General features: G+C 41.4%; 3 protein-coding genes across 4 annotated transcripts; 2 read left to right on the top strand and 1 right to left on the bottom strand.

Annotated features, from left to right (window-relative positions):
- Nucleotides 1-5,211: 5,211 nt before the first annotated feature.
- On the top strand, nucleotides 5,212-5,916 carry LOC115763296. The gene is made up of 3 exons (XM_030705788.1): nucleotides 5,212-5,295; nucleotides 5,361-5,681; nucleotides 5,740-5,916. Exons 1-3 carry the CDS (start codon nucleotides 5,212-5,214, stop codon nucleotides 5,914-5,916), a joined length of 582 nt encoding a protein of 193 aa, XP_030561648.1.
- Nucleotides 5,917-7,126: 1,210 nt separating this feature from the next.
- On the bottom strand, nucleotides 7,127-9,399 carry LOC115759328 (stress-activated map kinase-interacting protein 1). Its single transcript, XM_030700243.1, has one exon. It carries the CDS (start codon nucleotides 9,246-9,248, stop codon nucleotides 7,422-7,424), a length of 1,827 nt encoding a protein of 608 aa, XP_030556103.1. The 5' UTR covers nucleotides 9,249-9,399; the 3' UTR covers nucleotides 7,127-7,421.
- Nucleotides 9,400-10,240: 841 nt separating this feature from the next.
- Nucleotides 10,241-11,783, top strand: LOC115759334 (zinc finger protein 239). 2 transcript variants are annotated; one of them, XM_030700264.1, is made up of 4 exons: nucleotides 10,241-10,380; nucleotides 10,441-10,551; nucleotides 10,614-11,173; nucleotides 11,241-11,783. In XM_030700264.1, the coding sequence occupies exons 2-4, from the start codon at nucleotides 10,483-10,485 to the stop codon at nucleotides 11,446-11,448; spliced, it is 837 nt and encodes a 278-aa protein (XP_030556124.1). In that variant the 5' UTR covers nucleotides 10,241-10,380; nucleotides 10,441-10,482; the 3' UTR covers nucleotides 11,449-11,783. The 2 variants fall into 2 exon arrangements, with proteins under 2 accessions (XP_030556124.1, XP_030556116.1); XM_030700256.1 differs by having other exon boundaries at nucleotides 10,241-10,551.
- Nucleotides 11,784-23,723: the final 11,940 nt, after the last annotated feature.

The following is a 23,723-nucleotide window of genomic DNA, read 5'->3' as shown; positions in this document are numbered from 1 at the left end:
TGCCAACAAGTAAATTATGATTTTTAAGAAACACTCGAACAACAACAACAACAACAAGTGCACATAATACAATGGCAAAATAACCTTGCGGTAAAAGACACAACAACAATAGCCGCAAAACAAAACAACATTAAGTATTTTTTGCAAATGATTTATTTATTTAGAAATAAAAAATAAATACAAAACCATAATATATTATGATTTTTTGTAATTTGTTGGCAGCCTCCAAAAATAAGAAAAATTATATTAAGATAAAAGGGCGTGTCAATCAAAAATGTACCACAGAAAGATAAATCTGCCGCTTTTGGCCAACAAAGCTCGCAATCTAACCAGGAAGTTGCCAAATTGTGTTTTATTTTTTTCGTTTTCTTGTGTTTGTTGGGGCAGGTCAGAGCTGCTCAAAGCCAAGTTTCTGGCCTAGCCAGGTGCCCGTTTGTGGGACAAATAATAAGTATCAATTGGCTCTTAAAGGCACTTTAGCTTTAAGTACGCGCAGTCGCTGCATTGTTGGCCATGCTTGTTATTGTTCACGCATTTATTTGCCTTTATTTAACATTTATTTACTTTTTGCACACACACACACACATGTTGTTATTGTTGTTGTTGCTATGCCTACACTCTTTGGAGCTGCTGCTGTAGCCCAGGGTCATCCAGGCGCTGTCGTTGTCGATCTGCTTATGATCAGCGCTCGGAGCATTATAATTATTATTACTTATTGCTATTACTGCTGTTGTTGTTGTTGCAGCTGCTTTACACTCTAATTTCTGCTGTTGTTTGTCCTTCTGTTGACATTTTGCACGCGTCGCGCGTTCAACAAAAATTATGTTTTTGGGAATTGTTCACTTGAGCCTACGCAAAGCGAAACAAATCAAATCGCATCGAATTGTTCGCATTGAGGTAGGTGGAAGCTGAAGCTGCGCCACAAGCTGGTTACCAGTTTGTTTAATAATAATATATAAATTAACAAAGATTGTGTAGGAAATTCCCAAAGGTAACATCGAATAAACAATATAGAAATAACCCAACATGCTGATGATTAAGAAAGTGAGCAGAACTCTTGCCAACATTTTAAAAATTTATAAAAGTACTAAACACACAAATTTTGTAAATTTGTAATTTGAAAAGTACGTCGAACTGCTGCGAATAATTAAATTGAACAGCTTACACGAATGCAAAACAGTCGATAAACGAGTTTTTTTTATGAACAAAGAGTTTGTCTTGAAAAAATATCCCAATTAAAGTTGATGTATTTATAATTACAACAGAATTTTGCCATTCACAGAGGTTTCTTTTCTCAAATAGGAAATTCCACAAATGTTAATCAGATATTGAGAAAACGGAATGCGGAATTTTAATTTTAAAGAACTAGGAACCGGGGTCCATACACTTAAATAAAATTGAAAAGTATTGATTTCCTGATTAGGCTTTGTCACATTTTCAATTTAGCTGCTTCTGGGAAGTTGTTTGAACTTTCGTAAAGGGTACTTAGGGTATCTGCTAGTCGGCCATGCCCAACTAGAGCAGTCTTTCTTGTACTGTTTATGTGGATAGCTCTTTAAAATATATTTATGTATTCGCTTGCATATCAATTTATTTTTTGTCACATAGGTACTTACATAATTTATAGGTATACTATATTTTACTTTATATTATTTATACCAATATTTTTCCGTAATATGTGAATCACCTCATTAGATTGCATGACAGTTAACGTCGTGAGGCAACTGGCAACTGGCTAACGTAAGCACGACAGCACCCCAAAAAAAAAAAAAGATTTCATAAATATTAATAAAATATTAAACTTGACGCTGTTCACCCCAAGTTCAATGTTAAAAGCAGAGAAACGTGCAAGCACAGTTATTGTCCATGTGGCAGGCACAAATTGTTGTTGAGCCCAACTGCTGCCGAGTTGTAATTTGTGGCTTAACGTAAAGCCATATTTAACATTTCCCAAAAGGCATTAAGTCCTTTTGGATTATGCGATTTATGATGCTTAAATTAAATGACAGACGTTTGCCAATTTTAGGTACGCCTGTCTGAAAATTGGGTCATGAGAACAGCGCCTAGATACAGGGATTGTTGCATAACCCAGAACCTTTTGCCTGTGCAGAGCGTGCAAACAGGTTCAGTTCGGAGGAGCCTGTTGCCCGACTTGGCTTGTCAGCCAAGGGCATTGCAGCCTTGAAGCTGAGCGCCTTTTGTCTGGCCACAAGTTGCAATCACCACCTGCATTAAGCGCGACTAAGCTGCTGGTGGCATCTACTTGAACCGGTTGCCCGCTACATGTGGTTGCAAGTGCTCGGGCTCAGGCTCAGGCGCAGCCAGTGCCGGCAACGAGCCCAAGTTTCGGCACTTCATTAATGAAGCTCCGACAACATCGCAACCTTGACAGACCCCAAGCACAATTTATTGTATTGTAATCAGAAAGCGCGCTTACACTGGCCAGGAAGCCGCTGCCAGCCCGCCTGGCCTGGCAGATTGATCCGAGTGTGTGGAACAGGTTGTCTGTCTGTCTGTCAGTCTGTCTACGTCTCTGGGTTGGCTGACTGCAGTTGACCTCCACAATTGGCGTTACATATTTTTTTGCTGTTGAATATTTGTGCGCATATTTTATTTATTTTAAAAGCACGCTTTTAATTAAAAGTTCGCCGTTCAATTATGTTGAAAAATTGCAAGTGCAACGCCTCTCATACGTTCTCTTTCTTTCTCTGCCCGCCCTCTCTCTCTCTCTCTCTCCCTCACTCGCTCTCACTCTCACAGTCTGCGACAGAATTGGGTTACATATGTCAAGCGGGCAGTACGAGAATAGCCCCATAAAACACGCTTTAGGCCTATGTAGAACTGGGCCCGGCTCGCATTTAAAAGCCAACTGAAAATTGTTGTGCAATTAAAATCACATTTTGGGCCCGCAAACGTTTTGTGAATGGCTCCAAGAGACTGACTGACTGCGACTGCGACTGCGACTGGGACTGGCCCAGCTTGCTGCTTGGTGCGTGCTGCGGTAACAACGCACAGAGTCTGCGTGTGTGTGGGTTGGTCTCGGTATGTGCAAAATGTTATGGCCATAATGAAAGACATGGCAATAATGTAAAGCACATTTCAGGCACTTTAAACTCTTAACATTTATGGGCTGACAGTTTTAAATAAAAGTGTTACCAAATTGCGAAATCGCAACAGTACTGCACTGGAAAGTGCTGCCCATTTGTAAATATTTTTATATTTGCTTGAGCAAAAGTATATTAAAAGTATGTCTCATTAGGCTTAACCTTCATTTTAAGGTGCGTGGCGCCTTTAATTCTATGCAATTGCAATTTTCGTGAACTCAATTAAGTATTAATTTAGAAATTATAATAGTTTCTATTACCCCAATATCTTATTCTCATTGGTTACAAATTAGATGCATTAAATTAAATTAATTTTATAAATATTTAATGTTTGAATATTTATTTAATTAAGCATTTACTCAGTTATGCTTTAAAAATACAATACTTCAAAACAGTTCCATTAATAATAATAACACTTCAATTAAATTGTTGCTTAGCTAAACCTTACCCACATCGCTATTGTTTATTTGATTTGTAGCATAAAGCAATTAAGCTATTTACATTCCAATTGCACGCAAGATTTCTATAGAAACGCAATTTAAAAGCAACGGAAATTACTAGAAGTGTTCGTCGGACGAAAACAAAAAACCGAAGTAAGGACAAGTTCAATGTAAAGTTGAACAAAATCATGAATCATTCTAGTTGTTATCTCTGAAATTCAAAAAAACGTTTAAATATTATAATGATACTCTTAGTTTTGCTGGGGTTAGCTTTATCGGGTGCATCAAGATTTGCATTGTCCGGTTGTGTTGCGTGACACATGCCACATGCGACATGCATGTGGCCAGCAATGGTTGTTGTTGTTGTTGTTGCATCGTGATTAATCTGCATATGCATAGAAGCCCGTGCGGCCTTCTAAAATCGCGACATTAAATTATGCGCCTAGGCCTATTATTTTATGCATTTGATAAATTGAGAAACGGACCGGCAAACTGTTTGCTATGCCGCTCACTTTTTACAATACAACAACATTGTTGCTGTTGCTGTTGCTGTTGTTGTTGTTGTTGTTGTTGCTTTTGCTGATATTCTGGTTGTTCTTGTTGTTGTTGCTGCTGCTGCTGTTTTGCAGTGAAAATCCGCTCACAATGCGTGCCAAGTTTGTCCCAGTCCCGCCCCGGCAACCCGGCAACCCGCCAGCCAACACGCTGGCAACTTTCATACATGAACTTTTCATAGTTGTTGTTGTTGTTGTTGTTGCAGTTGTTGTTGTTGTTGTTGCTGCTGTTATTATGTTTGTTGTCTGTCATTCGATTTCAATGTCAAGGTTGCAATTGTGTGCATTTTTAATTAATTTTCATAGCATTTATTGACTTTCAATTAGCTCTAGCGACAATCATCGTCTGCTGCAGCACGCATCCTTGTAGCCCACACACACACACACACACACACAGACACACACGCACGCACACCTACTGATACACATAGATACTAACGCATTTATATGCACATATTTGTGGGTCTGTTCTTAAGTAAATTAGCTGATAATAGTATTTAGAGCGGCACCACAAGTGGCTCGCCCAAGTGAAATTCAAAATGACGCCCACAAAAGCGAACGCAAATTTAGTTCATTAACAGCAGAACAAACAAAAAAATAAAAAAAAAAAAATAAAAAAAAACTAAAACAACGAGCACAGAAAATATTGAAGGTAATTTGTCGACGCTGACTGCACTTGCCAATAATAAATTCTATTCGCAATGAATATTTTCGCATTTGCAGAGATCAAGAATATAAGAAAAAATCATTGAACCCGCAACGCAATTTGACAAATTGCATGTGATATTTGAATTGGGGTTTTGTCTCAGTTTTTTTTTTTTCTTGTTTTTTTGTCAGTTTCGGAGGTGGAGCAGCAACAGCAGCCGTCAAGGCATAAATCATGGGCATGGACAAGGCATAAATATGCCATATATAGTGATCCTTAATCAGTTGCACAAATCAGTTGAAAAAAAGGCAGTGACAAAATAGATCGCATTTATTACGCATACGTCACGTGGCCCCAACAAAATACATAATCAAAATCCAATTGTTTTCGCCCGTTAGCATATTCATTTAGGCATAACTGATTATATTTCGATCGTCGCAAATATTAAATGCCCATTCAGTTCCCTAATGGACATGAACGAAATCTGTCGCATTCGCTTCTTAGTTACCTTCTGGCTGCTGGCTATTTGGCCACCTGTACACGCAGCGCGCGTAAGTCCTCTCAAGAGGCACCTATTTTAACTGTTAGCTGTTTAAAGCCTGTTGCCGTGTTTTAGCGATCGCGCTATGTGCTGAAGTGGTCCAGCTTTGATTGCGTGAACCTCTGGCCCATTATCAGCAACTACAGCTGTCGCATTCAGGACGATGGCAACCTGAGCTCCGATATCCAGTTGACAGAGCCCATCACCGAGGTGTGGGTCAAGTACCAGCTGGTGGTGCCGCGCCCAATTCAAAAGACCGAAATGGTACTATTCGATTCAGCATTTGATGCCTGCAAGCTGCTGCGCGATGGCGTCATGCGTAACAAACTGGCGTACTTTGTCTATCAGAACATGATCAGGAACAGCAATCTGGCAAAAGTGTGTCCCATCAGTGAGGTATGAAAGGAGATTCAATTCAAATTGTGCCTAATTAATGCCTATGCCTATCTTACAGGGCCCGCTGTACTTTCATAATATATCTGGTTTGGATCAGTTTCCAGCATTTATGCCCGAGATGGATTTTACGCTTTCTATACTCTTCTATAAGCCGAATACAACTCACGGCCTTAATACAACGCTTAAGGGCAGCCTTTTTGAGCCGAATCGACAGCGTCAGAAGTTTTGGAATTGAGTAATGTACAGATTTCTAAAATACAACCGAATTTCCAATTTCGTTTTCATATCGATATCAATCATTGTGTATTGTGATTCATTTGATGAACTTGTTTGCGCTGACTTTATATAGTCACGCCAGTGAGCAGCATCATCATAATCATCATCATTATTGTCATCATCATCATCATCATCGCCATTAGCACTGCTGACCTCAAATGTCAATTGTTGCCAGTGAAGTCGCAATAGTGAGCTTTTGTTTTTTTAGCAGCCTTGGCCTTACATAGAACGAAACGAAAACAAACGTTTCATGACTTATCGTTATATATCTTATTGCTCTGTTCACACAGATCTATCATAATTATAACGGCATCATGTAAAAGCAGCTGTTAATAAGCTTAACAGCTGTCGCCGCCCCTAGGTACCGCCCGCCCATTCACAGAGATTCTGCCTGACATTGCAAAACTATAAATAAAACACAAGTCTAACGACAAAACATACTTATGGGTACAATAGCAATAACAAAATACCCGTTAGCTCGGCCCGGCCCCGTCTGGGGGTCTGTTAGATTAATTGCACATTGATTACAGACAATTGCAATGTCAACGAGCCGCGCCAAACGGAAATACAAAACGCTAATCGCGCACAAAACGCCAGTAAAACGCTTCAAAGTCGCGCGCCAGCCGCCTACAATTGAAGCCGCAAATGCGGAAGTAGCCCGAGTACGCGTTTGTGCGGCAGCAGGAAAGGAAGGGAGGAAGAGTGAAAGAGAAAGAGAGAGACACGACCCAGCAGAACATTTTAAAATGTGCATAGGCATTCGTAACGCAAAGAGCTGCTACCAACGATCGCTATTAAACGATGCTGCTGTCACGTCCGCGGGTTCTGCTGGGTAGTCAAGTGCAGCCCAGAGGCGAAGATGAGAGAATCGCTGTCAGTGTATGCCTGTTGTTGTTGCAAATATAACGAACGACGCAGCTGATCCTAAAGGTACTTTGGATATGATTTGCCTGCCAACGATCAGCGTTGCTTCTTATGTGAATAGCCCATTGCGCTTTTCAGGCTACTAAGCATGCTCGCAAATACGGCTGGGGAACAAGTGCAGCTAAAAGCGAAGGCGAAGGCGAGAGAATCAGTGTCAGTGTGTGCCTATTGTTGTTGCTAATATTACACAATTTACAGTAATAAAGTGGAAGCTGATAGCACAGTTTGTCTTTCAGCATAATTGTGAACTTTGATGCTATTTATTTTTCATTTTGCACTTCGGATTTGTTTTTTTTTTAGTTACTTAAGTGTTTGAATAAATACTTATAGGCTATGCGAAACGTGTGTTACACACGCTCTTTAGGTTAGCAACTAAAATACAACTTCAACGGGTTTGGAGGGAGCGGGGCGGGGATGGGAAATGGGAGTTGATTAGCCGGCGTCAGACAAGGATGGCCTCAGAGTTACGTCCACTGCACGCTAGGCGGCACACAAGCAGCTCGAGGCGAGGCGCAGCATGGCCAGCTTAGCAACAAAATACTACAACTTAAGCTGCCGCTTGGCCAGCTGTTTCTCCTGTTTGCGTTCGCGCTGCTGCAGGAACTCACGTCGTATATCGCTGGCGCGCATCTCCAGAATGCAGTTCAGTTTGTTGCGTATCTGCTCGGCCGTGTGCACGTCCGTATCGAAGTCGTAGTGCTTAAATCGAATGTTAGACGCGCTGCCAAAGAGGCCAAAGGGCGAACTGGAGCTGTGCGTTGCCTGATGACGGGGGCTGGCGGGCGAATGAATAAGGCCCGCACTGCCGCTGCCCGGGATCAGTGTGGCAATGCTGGCAGTACTGGGTGCCGAGGTGCAGCTGGTAGTCATACTGCTGGAAGAGTTGGATTTCAGCCAAATACGCAGCAGTGCCTTTAGCTGCCGTTGCTCCACAATCTCGCAGTGCGCCACCATATCGATGGGCGTAGACACCGGCTTTCGTTGCGTCCAAAATTTGGTATTCTTATGCTGATCTATCTCAATGCGTTCCCCGGATACGGCCAGCGTTACGTCGCACTTGAAAAAACGCTTGTCGATGATGCTAACACGATAGGTCCGATGCATTGGCGCTTCCAGCATATCGTTGTGGTTAAGCAGGCGTTGCTCATACTCCTTAACATGGTCTAGGGGGCTTTCGCCGCCGCCATCTCCCCCGCTGGCGTCGGGCACGTCCCCATTCAAATTGATGTTCTGCAGCGCACGCACTGCAGCATCCGCCATCGCCACCTTGTCCTCCTCTGAAGTCATAGACTTGGTGCCCAGCTGATTGTGATAGTCAATGCGCGTGACCGGCGCCAGCGGTCGGCGTTCGGCCAACGTCAAATGCGAGAATCCAAATTTGGAACAAGGCTCCCGATTGTCCAGCGGCGGAAAATCATCCATGTCATCGTTATCCTCCGTCATATATAATGCATAGTGCTGCACAGACTTGAGCTGCACTGCATCTGGATACTGTAGGGTAGTTTTGTAGCAGACCAGGCCAATCACCTCAATGATCTTGGCCGTGGAGAGTACACAGATTTTGAGCGGATAATTGCGCTCCGGCTCGGGCAGCATATTTACATAGACATTGATGCGCTTTGTGGGCATGCCCACCTGGGCGGTGCCATCAAAGCGAGCGTATTCAATGAAACGATTTTGGGTCTGTTTGGGGCTTCTGGCTAGCTGTTCCGTCAGCATGCTCTTTACACCCTCATCGGAGAGGTCGTCATCGCTGGTTTTTTCCGGACGCTTCACATTTGTTGCAGTTGTTTTTGAAGTGGAGGGTTTTTCTGTGGGATGCTCTTTAACCTCTTTGCGCTTGAAGAAGTCCTTGCGGTCCGGTGGCAGCACCTCCTCATTGTAGTTAACGCTTTTAATTCGCGCCGCCTTGCGCTTCGCTATGTCCAATTTCTCCAGTTTCTGTGCTGTGTTCGAGCGAAATCGATGGGCGCCCACTTCGGGATACATTTGAATGTCGAACGAGTGCGTGGACATATCCAGATCCTCATCATCGCTCAGATCTAGACCTGGATAGCATACAAAGTCCACTTCCTGCAGCGGCGGATCCGCGATCCTGGGTGGCATCATGTGCTGCAGTGGCGCAGACCGTTGCGTAGGCGTGGCAGTATCTGGAGTTTTGGGCATCGACTTGCGCTGCTGCGATGCCTGGCTCCGGTGGCTACGCCTATAGACATCCATAATTGTGGCAGCTTGAAATTTCCTCAGATAATGCTTCGGCATATCGTCGCTCAGCATTACGGTCTCGCATATGCCCGTGTCATCCGTGGAGATGAACGAGTTGCGTATGTGCGAGAGAAGCCAGTGCTGGTTGGAATAGGTGGCCATTGCACTTGGTACGTCTCTTACTCACAAAACAATACAAATTCTTAGTTATCTCTGCATTTGTGTGTGCCAGGAGTTGTGTTCCTTCTTAATTATGCTTCTTCTTGATTTTTAGCTCCAAATCAACACTAAAATGAATATGTGGGCACCCTAAAAACTTAAACATTTGCCTTAATGCTATTAACAGAGCAAACTAATTTTCCTGGAAAAGCTGGCGTTATTCGTGTTTGAGTTATATAACGTAGACTTGGTAAATGCAATTATATAAAAAATTATATAAAAAGCGATTTGATGCAAGATAATTTTCCAATCCAGCGTCAGTTTTGGGCGAAAACGGTAAATATGATTGGAAATTGATTTTAACATCTGCTAACTAAGCGATTAGTTACAGAACAGCTGTTGCATAAACTTATCTATTACTTATTTTGTTACGGTCACAACTCTAGAGCGGGAAAACAAACAAATACTATACATAAAATTGTATAAGATGCTGATAATAACTATTAGAGTCAAATGTGTCTATATTTGCCCACGATATATCGTGTTGCATCCGTCAAAAGTTATTTCACAAGAATGATACATTGTGAAGGTTACGCCACACACCTATCGATGGGTTACATCACTGTCAAGCATAACACAAATTGAATTATTAGACTTTATAGAATTGTATTGGAGCTGTGTTATAAGTATTTGCGAAGTCTTACAAATTGTTGATTGTGATGAATTTTGAAATTTTAGTATGGCGGCAAACATGTATGCTTCTTCTTTGAATCTGAAGACGTAGATTTTTGAAGTAAGCGATAGTCACATTTTTGTAAATACGATAGTTCATTATTGTCAAAATAATCATAAATTCCTAAATTGTTTTGAACTACAAGTTTTTATCGTTACATTCAATAAAAGTCATTATTTGAAGCATAAATCAACTGAAAAAATAAACCTATTTATTCAGGAAATATTAATATTAACCTGAATTGTTTCAGCCGATATATCGCACAATATCGATATATAATTCATGGAAATCCGTGTGCACTATGCAGATAAAACGATATATTGATATCTAGCTCTCATCTCTACTACCATATGACTTTTCTACAAGACGCGAAAAATTTATATAGAAATTAGGCAAATCAAAGTAAGTTTTAGTGCACTTGTACTCTATATGGATCTGTTATTTCCAATAAGTACGATTCAGGATATAAAACCGCACCGGATCGATGTTGTAGCAGCGCCAAAAATGGCGGGCATCCCGGTGGAATTCGATAAGATTGTGGTCAATCAGTTTAGCTGCAAACGTTGCGACCGAGTAGGTTTCACTCGCCTTGGCGAATAAACAACTTATTTACAAATATTTAATATTGCCCGCAGATGTTTACAAGTAAACGCGATCAGACGCTCCATCGACAGGAGGTGCACAACCATAACAAAACTACCTATGAGTGCAAACTGTGCGCCAAGAGTTTTTGCAACAGTGGCAATCTGGATCGGCACATGAAGGTGCACAACGATGTGCGGCCGTTTGTGTGCAACATCTGTTCCAAGGCCTTTGCACAGGCGGTTAACCTGCAGCGACATTATGCCGTACACAGCGGCGAGCGTCCATATCAGTGCAACTTCTGCAACAAATCCTTCACCCAGCAAAGCAATATGAAGCGCCACAAAATGACACACACCGGAGAGAAGCCGTTTCGATGCCAGCGTTGTGGCCGCTACTTCTCGCAACTGGTCAACCTCAAGAAGCACAAGCTGGGTCATTTGAACGCCAAGCCTTATCAGTGCAACTACTGTGAAAAAGGCTTCACCCAGCTCTCAAATTTTAAGCGGCATCTGCAGTCACACATAAAGGAAGGCGTCGATGTGGATGTGCCCGGTGCAATACAGGCGGCTACGGCTTTGGCGAGGGAGCGTCTAGAAGCCGAGCAGAAACCGTAAGACCAGCTTCTCTTTTGATCACTGCACCGGTTGCCTAACATCCCAATTCCCTAATCTTTGCAGTAGCTTCTTTGAGTGCATGATCTGTCGTGCCATTTTTGAAACGTTTGGGGATTACGAGAAGCACGAGGGCAAGTGCCATGAGGAACATGAACGCACCCAGCTAGAGGTTAATCAAATGTCTCATATGCATGCGGACGACTACTTGCCGATGAAGTTTTCGGTGCCCGATCTGGATACGCACGAGATCATAATTGAGACTACACAATAATGCCACATCCACACACACGCACATAAACACGCGCGCTCTCACACACACACACACACACACAACACACATTCATACACAAACACATCGCATTCATACCACCCACAGCCAGAAACAAACCATACATCCAATCAAGTGAGTGCAACCATATATGAAAGATGCGACTGCTACGTCAATGAATATGCAGGCCAACATATTTCTTCTTCTTATAAATAAATGCAAGACATAACAAATGGAAATTGTAACTGTTAATTGCCAACTGCGTCAACATAGTTGCCAATTGTGTAATTTAAGCGTATTTGCAATTTTCGATTGCATTTAAAGCAGTAAAAAACGAATCGGAACTTTTTAATGTAAAATCATGTGTGAAAATTTATTGCCCGTAAAGATTTAAGACCTTAACTACTCGCCTATTGTGCGATTTTATGGCTTTATGATTTTCGGCATTTGATTTTGTCACGTCATAAAGACCTCAAGGCAAAAGTACTCGAGCGGAAGTTTTAGACCTTGGACGTGTGAATTGTCGTTTTGTCGGACACTTCTCTTAGCTGTAAAAATGGGCAAATGTCTTTACACTTACACTTTCTTGGTAAGCCCCTACTCAATTATTATTTATTGGGTGTATTGCTGCCATTGATTTTTATATGGAAATTTACAAATTAAAAGAATTTAGATGTTACATTCATTTACGAATCTAAGAAACTGTTTATTTTTGCGAAAATCATTACGTTTTTGGCACATTTATTGCAACTTGATAGCAGTTTTGTCTTTTACAAATTGGATGGATAATATATTTTTAGATTTCCAATGCCAAGAAAACTAATTACTGTCACGTACTTGTTTACGTGATTAACATTACACAAGATTATTTATTAAGATGCAATGTTTATTGCCACAGGTTGAGAATTGTACCTAGGCGATGTTTTCTGTGAACTCTGCCAAGTCCGCCGGGACAGTCAGTAAATCAAACTATTATGCCGCCACTTGGTTACACTGTCGCCCAGTCAGTTCCATAATATTTCATGCTCCTGCTCGCCGTCATCTCTTTGCGGTTTTCGGTTGTCGTCGCGCGGGCGTCGTGTGTGCGTTCAATTGGCATTCAGTTTCTTAAATAGCCGCTTTAATGTCCGTCCAGACAAATGGGCCACATTAATTATAGCAGACTGTGACATTCGTTATGAATTTATTATGAAAATGTTTGCTGGGTCAGTTGTCAGCAGAAATTACGATGCGTTTAAATGTCGTCTTGAGTTTCAGTTAAATTTACACTCAGCTATAGCTAAAACAAAAAAAAAAAAAACTTAAGCCGTGCGTAAATAAATACAGCTTTTGTTTTTAATTGAATACTCATGAAATCGATATGAATATCGCACAGCCATAACTTTCGCCGAGCACAGAAGGTATCCGTATGGCGTCTTGTGTGCTTTATACACAACAAATATTTGCGCACCCAGATTGTGTGACCATTGGTAAAGTCTGGGGCCGGGTGCAGCGCAGCATGCAAATACGCGTAATCAAAGTGGAATGCACAAACATTTAGAGCTCTGCAGCAAGGCACCCACTGACGTCATGGTTAATGCGTTGATGAGTTTCCGCGTGGCGCTTAATTAACGCCGCAGCCCAGCGCAAACAAAATGGCGGCGAGGCGAAGTTCATTTTAAAGCAGCGCCTGAAAGTATGCAGCATACATTTTAACTAGACTAGGTTGGGGGAAACAAATGTGGCTGTTTAACAAATTTGAGGCGATTCGGCTGTGTTTAGATCTGCTGTAAAACATCAGCTATAAATTGGAAAATATTTTGCCATTTAAAGTTACTTTCAGACCACATTACTCCCTCAAGAGTAATTCGTACATAATGCTTAATTTTCTTGATAAGTTATAAGAGCTTAAACTAGTTTTCTGTGTATGAAATTTGTGACATCCCCGCAAATTTCTAACGGAAAGATATTTTTCCATTGGTAGCATAAGCAGTTGCAAGGCACCACCTAAGTAACTTTTACCTTATTTTTATTTCTACTGTTCTTGTCTTTGTTCCATTTAAGTTTAACTTTAGTTTCTAGTTGCACTGTCACACACATAACTGACTGCACTTTATTCAATTAAAGTTACTTACAATTTGCTTAAATGGTGTGGTTCTATGTGGCTGGATTCAGTTAAATACCCCATTCACAATCCTATTTTCGTGCTACAAAGTCGATGGTTGTTTTTTTTTATTGACATTAACGCTTATGTGACCACTAGCCACGCCCACAAACATGCGAGCGCGCGCTCGCTGCCCAAATTGATTTGGCAAATGTTCTGTCATCATCATTATCAGCTTGGCTAGAAAAGTGGCAATGTCATTTTGGAAAGTGGCACCGCAAAATGTCAGCAGCAACACGCAACAACGGCTACAGGCGACACGCCGCAAAAGGAGCCGAAACAGGCACAGAAATGCGAGCCACAAAAGAAGGAAGGCGAACAACAGAACGGAATCCGAAGCAGCTGTGGTTACAATTCCCGTTTATATGTGGTTGCCCATAGTAGCCACCTATGTGGTGGCTGACAACAGCAGTTGGTACCATGCATTTAGTCCATTTGATGGAGTCAAATGGTCGAGGCGTCAAATGCAGTCCCTGTTGCAGTAGTAGTTGCACTTGCACTGCTGTTACGGTTCCATCTGCATCTGCGGTTGCACTTTAATTTGCCATCAGAGCAACGGTAAATTGGCTTAGTCGCAACGTAACTGAATTTTATGTTGCTCGATGGGTTAACCAAATGGAGAACCGACACCAACAGCATTTGTGCACGCACACTCGCAGGCGGATTTAATAAACAATAATTAAGCATACGCCCCCGAGTACGTGCCATACTAAGTAAACAGCACAAAAACGGCGAAAAACAACTGTAATGCAATTCAATTTGATGGTTTATTGCAAGAATAATAAAAACCAACTATATGTTCAGCTATATAAATACTCCAAAGTAAATATCAAGCGGTTTTCATGGGTTTGGTGCAACGGCATCTGGAATTTAAATAACAAACTGATTTTTGTCACATTTACAAACAGATATGCGCACTTTCGCATGTGTGCGTGTGTGTATGTGTGTCATAAGCCAAATGAAGTCATTGCCAAGCTGTCATAGAAACTGTTTTTTTTCTTCCCTGTAGTCATAAAACTGCCAGCGAAGGGTAGTCTGACGTAAAAAGAATGTACGTAACATATTGGAAAATGCAGAGGTATTCTCTAAGGTTAAGTAGAAACTTTCGATGAGGAACAGAGCAAAGTTTTAATATACATATCTTGCTTTCATGTGTCTGACAGTTATCAATATACCAAGGATTTTGTGCTTTTTTTTTAGACTATAGGGTATCTGCTGGCCCAACTCTTTAACTTTTGACTAAACCGTTCTAGTTTGTTACTATTTGATTATATTTTGTATTTTTGGCATGCCAGTCACAGCGGATGTTGTGTCTATCTGAACGTGACACAGCCGTATGGATAGATCCACCAAATAGCTAGGCCTATAAAGACGCCCTCCCCCCACACACACAAGCACATGCAAAGTTTGAGTAGGAGCGGCATATGTGGATAGCTATTAAACACGAATGTCGCTTAAACTAACGCGTTGCCAGCTAGGAAAGCAACAACGGCGGGCAAAACAGGGCAGGTTAATTTGGAAAATGTGCTCAAAGCCAGACCGTAGACATTGTTGTAGACACAGTTGGCCTAACAAGAGCCGGCAGCTTGTGTGACTGTGTCAGAGCCCACCTCAAAGGGTGTCAACAGCGACAGAGGACAGTTGAGTTGTTAAGTGTCTGCTTGTTTAAGCCATCAACAACAACAACAGCAGCATGAAAGGTAATCAACTTGGCCTCTATTGTTATTGTTATATGTTAGCTTTGGTTAACTTTTAAATGGGGAATACGCATTGTATGGTTATAAGGGGAGAGCGGGCCATATTTGGTTGACTAAACATGGCAATCAGTGTATAGCCCTTTAGGTAATTCAGTTCCAGTTTCCATTTCAGTTACAGTTTGTTGAGCTGCCTTTTGCCAACTTGTTGGCCTTTGTTTTTGTGCTCTGGAACAAAATGAAGATAAATGTTTGGCCAGAATGGTCACAAATTGTGCTTAGATAACTAATGGAAATGCCTGGGCGCCTAAATGCTGGCACATTTTGAGTGGCTTAACTAGCTGTTAGTCAGTTTGACAGGGCTTTAAGACAGCCTGGTGCTGGGCGCATTTAAAGCGTCAAGCTGTTGCCCCCAATATCAAAATTACAAATGCAAATCAAACTGTCCGATCTGCTTGGTTCCGGTGCTGGACTCAAATTTGCCTTTGGCTTTCATGTGCTCAGTGGCTCATGGCTCGCTAGCCAGTGGCTCAGTGTCCATGCCATATACTACACGCCCAATAGCCTGCGGGGGCCCGCCAGGACTTAAGAGTAATGTGCAGAATGTCAGGCATGCATAAATTATTGCTGTTGTTGCTGTTCCTGCAATTACTGTTGTTGCTCTGCAGTTATTAAATGCATTTCATGCTCGAAACTAAAGTTCTGGCACGTTCTTTTACTTGGCTTACAGAACAATAACTGAACAGCATTTGATTAAATCGAATACTGCAAAAGCAGCAGTTAAATTTACTCTGAGTGCCACTCTAATGTCCAGTCCTGTGCTTCAAAGGAACCTTTCCCGTTTGTCGTCGATTGTTGGACTCTTTTTTTAAAGTCGAGTTGGGCGCGTGCTTTGTGCTGTACAAAACGAGAACCAGGAACACAAGCATTTACAGAAGTTAATTAATTGGTGCAGTTTCTTAAAGCCATAATCTACAGTCGTGCGCAAGAATATTGGGTACACCTCACAGTTTTTGTCAATAAATTAATTGGTGCACTTTCTTAGGGCCATAATCTACAGTCGTGCGCAAGAATATTGGGCACACCTCCAAGTTAGCTTGGATTCAATGGAATAGAAAACGTTTAAGCAAAAAAAACCTGCAAATCTGTCTGATGATGGCTCTCATCAAGTCGCCTCCAAAATATAGAAAAATTTCGTGATTCTTGTTCGTGCGTGCCTTCACAATATCTCTTCCAATTGACAAAGTCCGAGCTGCGTCCATCTCTATTCCACAATCTCCAGAGCTCCAACTACAAATATAAATAAGACATGAGTTGCGAGTGGCTCCGAAATATGCAACTGTTGAGTTCCTCATATTTATTTGCCATAGAAACTTACACATAAAGCACAAAAAGGGGAGTCTCTTGTGTTTAGGGCAAATGCTAAAGTGCTGCTGAGATAAATTAGACAGAATGGCAGACAGTCAGCGAGACGGACGGACATTGAGATGAACAAGCGAATTGCACAAACGCTAATAAATAATCTCTTATGTTGTGCACAAGTCTTGCATTTCATAATAAAATATGTATGTTAGTTGAAATCCTTTAACTCGTCCCTGCCTGTCATCTGCATACTCTTTGGCAGCTAACAACATTTTGCACTCTCATCTGCACAGCTGCTGACTGAAGCTCAAACCCCAGTTTTCTGTATGGCTGGTAATTTGTTTCTATTGTTTGCTGCCTTTATAGTTAATTAATGCTGCTTTTCCACACACACACCAAGAAACTTTAATACTTGTTATTTTATATGCATGCCAGGTCCTTAATAACTACAACAATGTTTTAAGCAGCATATGAAACTTCAACTGCATCTTTGTCTTGACAACTGCTGCAGCATCTGCTCCAGCTCCTGCTCCTGCTCCTGCTCCTGTTTCGACTTCTGCAGGAGCGGCAGTTGCTGCTTTTCAGCATAAAGTCAATTTGTAGTCGTCGGCAGTCCATTGTGTATGCAGCTGCATTGTATATAGCAAATTATGTTTATCAAGTAAGAGAAAAAAAGATGAAAGAACAACAAACTACAGTGAGGCGAATATATAACACCCTCGCCCAGCTCATATATTAGCTCTATGATATGCCAATGGAATTTCGAATTTCGAAGGTAATTGTTTAATCAGACGGAGATTGAAACAAGGAAGCTTCTTAGAACTTCTAGCAACTGCAGGAATTTACGTCATTTGAGATATGTCTGCTTGCTTTTTGTAGAAAAAAAAAGTGGGATTTCAAGCATGAGCCTGGCTTGTTGGCTTGCTTCAAATGTGGCTGTCTTTGGTGCCATGTAAATATCTAAATAAATTAATGTTTCCAGCATATTAATGAGCAAGGTCCCTTTTCAGCAACTGCTTAAATTAATATGCCTAGGCGACTTGCGATACGATACAAATTTGTCGTAGTTACGAGTGTGCGAATACCAGAGAGTAGATAAACCCATGTTGACATATGCATTGGAAAAATCCAGAAAAAATATGTCATAGCTCATGTTCAAGCTATAATTGCCTTCTTTAATTAGCTACAGATTTATAATAAAGCTAATTTTGTGGCCTTGCCCTTAGACTGTAATATGATAAATGTATAGAAAATAAACTGTACTCATATACAATTTTCTTAAAAAATGTGCATGTCTCTATCTGCATAACTTTTAATCTTCACCAGCAAGATATATAGCATGAATATAACTTGGGTCTTAGTGTTACTTAGGGCCTGAGCATTTTAAAGTACCCCCCGTTAGGGTATACTCTGCATCAGCTTGGCATTTTATTAGCAAAACATGCTGTTGCTTTCTGCAGCCATATGTATGCTCAATATTGTTCATACGCCCCGTGGCCCTGCTGGAATATGCAAGTTTTTCATTTACACACTGAAAGCTGAAGTCTAGTGCCATGTTGAAGTTTTATTGAAAACTGACTTTCAGTTAAAGCCAAACTTAATTGAAAACTTTTATTATGACCATACAGTATATACGTATATTTTTTAAAATTGCATATTAAATTCAAATTGCTTGCTTTAAGAGTACGCGAAACAGTTTGACTTAATATTTATTGCTGTATTGATTTGAATTACCGAACATACGGGCTGCATTAATGCCTAATGAAATACGGCTGGGACCAATGCCCTCAGGTGCCAGATTTATAACCTTGACGGTAAGAAAAAGACGCTGGCCACGCCCATCAAAAAAGCTGCTGTGACGCCCCTGGCAACCTGTTCATATTGATTACCCCGGAGCGATTGCGTTTGCCACTGATTTGCATTTAAAATGAAGGCCGCAGCAAAATTTAATATGTATTCAAATACGTTGTGGCATCTGAAAATATCACAATTCGCGTGGCCCGCCTGCCCCTTGCCCCCTAGCCTTCTTGCCCCCTGACCCTGGCTAGTAGCCAGGCTGGAAGGCTGCTTGATACTAATTAGAAATGACTTTGCTGCGTATTAATGTCCCATTAAATATTTCATTTGATTTGTTTTGCCTGTTATTAAAATTCAATTTAAAGTGTTTACGTTCTATTTTTGTGAACTGTTTACACACAATTCGTGAGACGCAGCCATAATTCAAAATAAATTTGTTACGACCATTAAACGTAAAATACAAGGGATAACAGAGCCACGCATATATGGGCTCAGCTTAGGCCAAGATTTATGCCCCGTGGCAGACTTGTTATCTATTTAGGCTGGCTTAAACATAAACAAAGTATGCGGCATCTGAGTCAGGCCCAGGTAAGCTGGCAGTTGGCAAACATTTCAATTTTGGAGTCACGCAATTGCTGCCACATTTAAGCGGAAATTGTGAGGCATTTGGCAACAGTCGCAGCAGTTCATTGTGCGGCAACCATCGCCGGCTGATTGCCTCAAATATTTTACAGCCGTCTCTCAGCTGCGGCTGACGTGCTGCCAAGTGCGTGAGGCGTGCCGCAAAAAACCAGCGTTAAAATGTCGTATAAAAATATCAATCGCCGCAAATAAATTATATAAAAGGCAGTACGTCTAGCTTAATGCATACACATACCATGCATAAATTTATTTATCTCTGCCCCGCCTTTGCTTAGTTGAAATAGAAATCTCAACGGATTTGCGCATCAAACATTTTCAGCACATTCAAATTTGGACACGAGCTGCGGATCTGCCAGACGTTTGTCGTTTGTCGTGTGTGGCCCTTTGAAGTTGTTTGGGTCGTCTGCGCTGGGAATAGGGAATACGAGTAGCTGGCATATGCGAATGCTGCTCCATTTGTATCATTTATTATTGACTGCCGGTCAAGTTGAATGCCAGCTGGCCGGCTGGCTGACAGGCGAGTTAATAAGATGCGGGCGCAATGATGAAAACTATCCTGGGATTCACATTTGATTGCCTGGCCAACGTTTGAGGCTGTTTTAGCTTAACAATGGACTGGGCACGTTCTGTTTAAAGCACAATCAAGCCAAATTTTCTTGACTCTCTCATTTAGCTTCCATCCGCAGTTTTGTCGCCATGCGGTCTGCTCCGCACAGTTGGTTCAATGAGACAAACATGCTAAATAGCTGTGCATATTTAACACTAAAAATGTTGCACAAATTGTTTAAAACGGTTAGCTGCAGCTTTGAGAAGAGTTGGGGCCAAAAGAACTACAACAACAATGGGGAAAGCAACAAAAAAAAACATAAGGAAGTAAATACTGTCAGGCAAAAGGAGGAGAGCGAAAGCAAATGATTTATATAGAATTAAATTTGTGTCTGATGTACAATAAGGATACCCCTTACAAAGGATAGGAACAATTTAATGAATTGCTTTGAATTTATATATACCATTTCCCCAATAATAACATTTTCCCATAACAAAAACATGGCTCAAAAACTATCTGAACTAATTCGAACCCAGCTCCTTTTTGGTTTACTTGTGATATCTATCTATAAATGTATGTTTCATATTTGTGACATCCCTTTGCCACTGCGCCTGCAGGGTATATGGACACAGAAAGTTTGCTGTTACAAATTTTCCAAATTAAAAGTTGCAGGGTGTACCCAGGCAGCAGACGCCGTGGGAATTGCCGAGAGGAGCTGCGGAAGAGCTGCTCTGGGACCCAAAGACCGGAGCTTGATCCACCGAACTCAAACTGAAACTCGAATACGAACTCGAACTCGAACGGGCCAACCCAAGCCCAGCCAATTCTACCCAGTCATGCAGTTAAGCAAACAAATTCTCGTGTGGGCGTCGCTGGGCGTGGCAGTGCAGGGAGTTTTGGGCATTGTTGTACATTGTATATTGTACGTTGCACGTTGTTTGTGTGCGTCTTTTGGCGTTGAAACTGGCGCCGTTTTCCATCAAATTTGCACCGAGGTCTGCTGCTGGCACGATTTATACCAGGCGCCGCAACACTTCCCGCTACAACCCGTCGCCCCCTCTCGCACAGACTCGCGCAATATGCTCATTGAATTTTTTATGCCCAACGGACGCGGCGGAAGTTGCAACTTTGTCAATTTGTTGGTATCACTCGTAACGGGCAATTGATGGATTTAATTGCAGGTTGTGTAATGTGGAGCGAGCCTGAAATTGTAATTGTTGTATATTTCATTAGCGATGTGAATAATGCATGCGTCACTGCAATTTGTACACTTCATTTATTAAAATACCTCTGCTGATGTATCTTTAATGAGCTCCAACTGCAAATGAAGTGTGCGCGAAAATTGCGACAGTTGAACGAAATTCGCGGAAAGTGTGTAAATTGTTTAATTGATTTCTATGAAGCAATTAAACAAATATTTCATTTAAAATCCAGCTTGAAATTATTTAAGCTATAAATCATTTCCAGAAACTAAATGTATTCTGTAATCTTAGAAACCCAAATCTATTATTAAGGCACAAACCACATCAATTGGAATTGATCTATATATTTTAAAAACCCTACGTAAATCCCCTGTCATTAAAATAATAAGCATACATAAACTGATGTTGCTTTCTATTTTTGTTACTACTCGTGAACTTTCTATTGTTATGGCTCTTAAAGTAGCACAATGAAAAGCTTCAACCGCAACTTTTTACCTCTGATAACGTTACAAGGAAAAACTTGAAAAGCCTAGAGGGCAGACCTAAGGCGTCCATTTCCTGCTCCTTGCTGACCCGCTGAAGCACACTTGAGACAGGTAGCAGGTCGCAACAGGACTCACAGAATGAAAAGCGCAAATTTCATGTTTGTCTATACAGTAAACACAGAGCATAATTCTATGTAAGCAGGCAAGCAAAAAATTCAACTCGAAAAAGCAAAAGCCACTGGGGACACAAACATTCAAATGCCATACACAACTATGCACGAGCAACTTTTGCGAGAGTCCTGCTCCAGACCCAACTGTCTTCCCACAATGGCCAATAAGCAATGACAATGCCACAATGCGAATACAGCTAGAACAGCTGGCAGACCATATCGTATAACTGACTGCCAGTTGCTGCTCCTATGCATGTCCATGGCCCAGACTGACTGAGAGCTGAGAGGCAACTGCATCGGATGGCAACGTCAATGCCAAACACTTTATCAAAAGTGCAGAGCGCATAAATCAAATTGTGCCCGCAGCAGCTGCACCAACTGACACTTGCACATGAATTGTTGAACTCTGCCACCGCCCAAAAATGCAATCAATGTTCGATGGTTAAGCCATTAAAAATGCCTGGTTAAGAAATTGATTGCTCTGAGTGAAAACGTTCAACTATGAGCTCTGGCCCCTGACAGCTTAAGGGTATGCAGAACAATCAGAATGTTTAAAGTGACATAATATTCTTATTAGAAAGCAGTTGATGCGGAGCAGGGGCTTCTATCTAATAACAACATAAGAATGATTATGAAATTGAAATATGGGCAATACAAAGTAAATAACATGCTTTTAACATGTAAGAAATTAACATTTGCAGCTCGAATTAACACGGTTAATTACTGTTAAGAAAACAGAGTTAGAGAAGCTGTAACTAAATTTATCTGTTTATGATCAAGCAATAACATTTTGATAACAGCAAAATAATAAGGTTATTAAGCAATTAACGCTAAAGTCTGAGTAACAAAAACAAGAATAAGTATTTAATGGCTTAACAGCTTGCCCGAACAACTCGTCCTTGATTATCCCATTAACAGGTACAGCGCCATTTTATTAAGCTGTAATTCAATTAGCTGCGCTTTACAACAGCTCTTTAACAAACTCATGAAGAACTAAAACTCGTTTATCTTCTTTTTAGGGGCAACGCAAGTTTTATCCATTTGACAGGAATCTCAGTGTGGCAGGTGAAGCTGGTAGTTGAACAACTAGAAATGACTTTGCGCTTTTGACAATGGGGTGCCAAAAAGTTTTTTTTTCCTGTCAGTTGCACAAACAAGCGCATGTACACACAAGCTGTCAAGGTGTTAAATATTTTTTGGGGGAAAAAAAATCAGTTAACATGAGTTTGGCTCTGAATGGCTGGCCCTGTAATTGGGCAGCTGTTCAGAAGCTGCGAGCCCCTCAATTAGCCTGAATTGCCTGCACATTTTCAGATACAACTTCAGTTTTCAAGTATCTGTTGAATATGCAAATACGTGATGGAAAGCTGCGCCGTATTCGCACTCGCATTCAAATTCCAAAACTCAATTCAAATTCAAATTCACAATTTTATTTTGCACTAAGCCCGCGCAACGCGCAACGCGCCTGATTAGCTTCATTATGCAGCATTTTCGAAAAGCCATTTTAAGCTGCGCCGTGTGTGTGTGTGAGTGTGTGGGTCGGGGTGTGTGTTGATCACATTTTGAAATTTTAAAGCCATGCCAAACTGCCTAATTAGTATGCATGTCACAGGCGTGCGAAACGAGCGGCACGCCAGCTGCTGCGACAGCTTACAAAAGGCTCAATGCCAATGCCAAACGCACACACAAACACACACAACACACACATACACGTAATAGCGTGTGCTGGTCGAAAATAAGAGTTTTTTAGTGGCCATCCATAAAATGTCTAATTAGCTAGCGAAGCTCAAGCAGTGTGTGACACGGTGCGTATGAGTAACGTGTGAGTCAAGCTGCTGTCGTTGTTTCAGCTTAACGCTCGATTGAGCCCTGACATTGTCACGTTTGCCGTTTAAAAAATGAGGCATGCTGACAGTTGAAGTTGTTGCAGCATTATTGGAAAGAGAGCAGCGAGTGAGGCGTGCGGCTTATGTCTGCGTGTGTCCTTGAGGCAGACGCTAAGACTTAGGCTAAGACGTGGAATGTAACAAAAAGCTAAGACAGGACCTTACCTACGACCGAATATATTGAGCGACAACGCGGTTGGCAATACAAAGTAATGCAAGGCAGCAATATTGTCAATTGCGAACTGTTAGAGCGGCCCTCGCAAGCGGCTTAGATTAATGTTAAGCTGCAGACACAAAAGGATTTTTGATAAATGATGTACAATTTCTTACAAGCAGCTCAAGTTGTTGTT

The sequence above is a fragment of the Drosophila novamexicana genome, unplaced genomic scaffold, assembly GCF_003285875.2.
Source record: "Drosophila novamexicana strain 15010-1031.04,08,12 unplaced genomic scaffold, DnovRS2.1 tig00000008-arrow-pilon, whole genome shotgun sequence".
NCBI lineage: Eukaryota > Metazoa > Arthropoda > Insecta > Diptera > Drosophilidae > Drosophila > Drosophila novamexicana.
The sequence above is the reverse complement of the archived record's forward strand: the minus strand, read 5'-3'. Positions and strand labels throughout refer to the sequence as shown.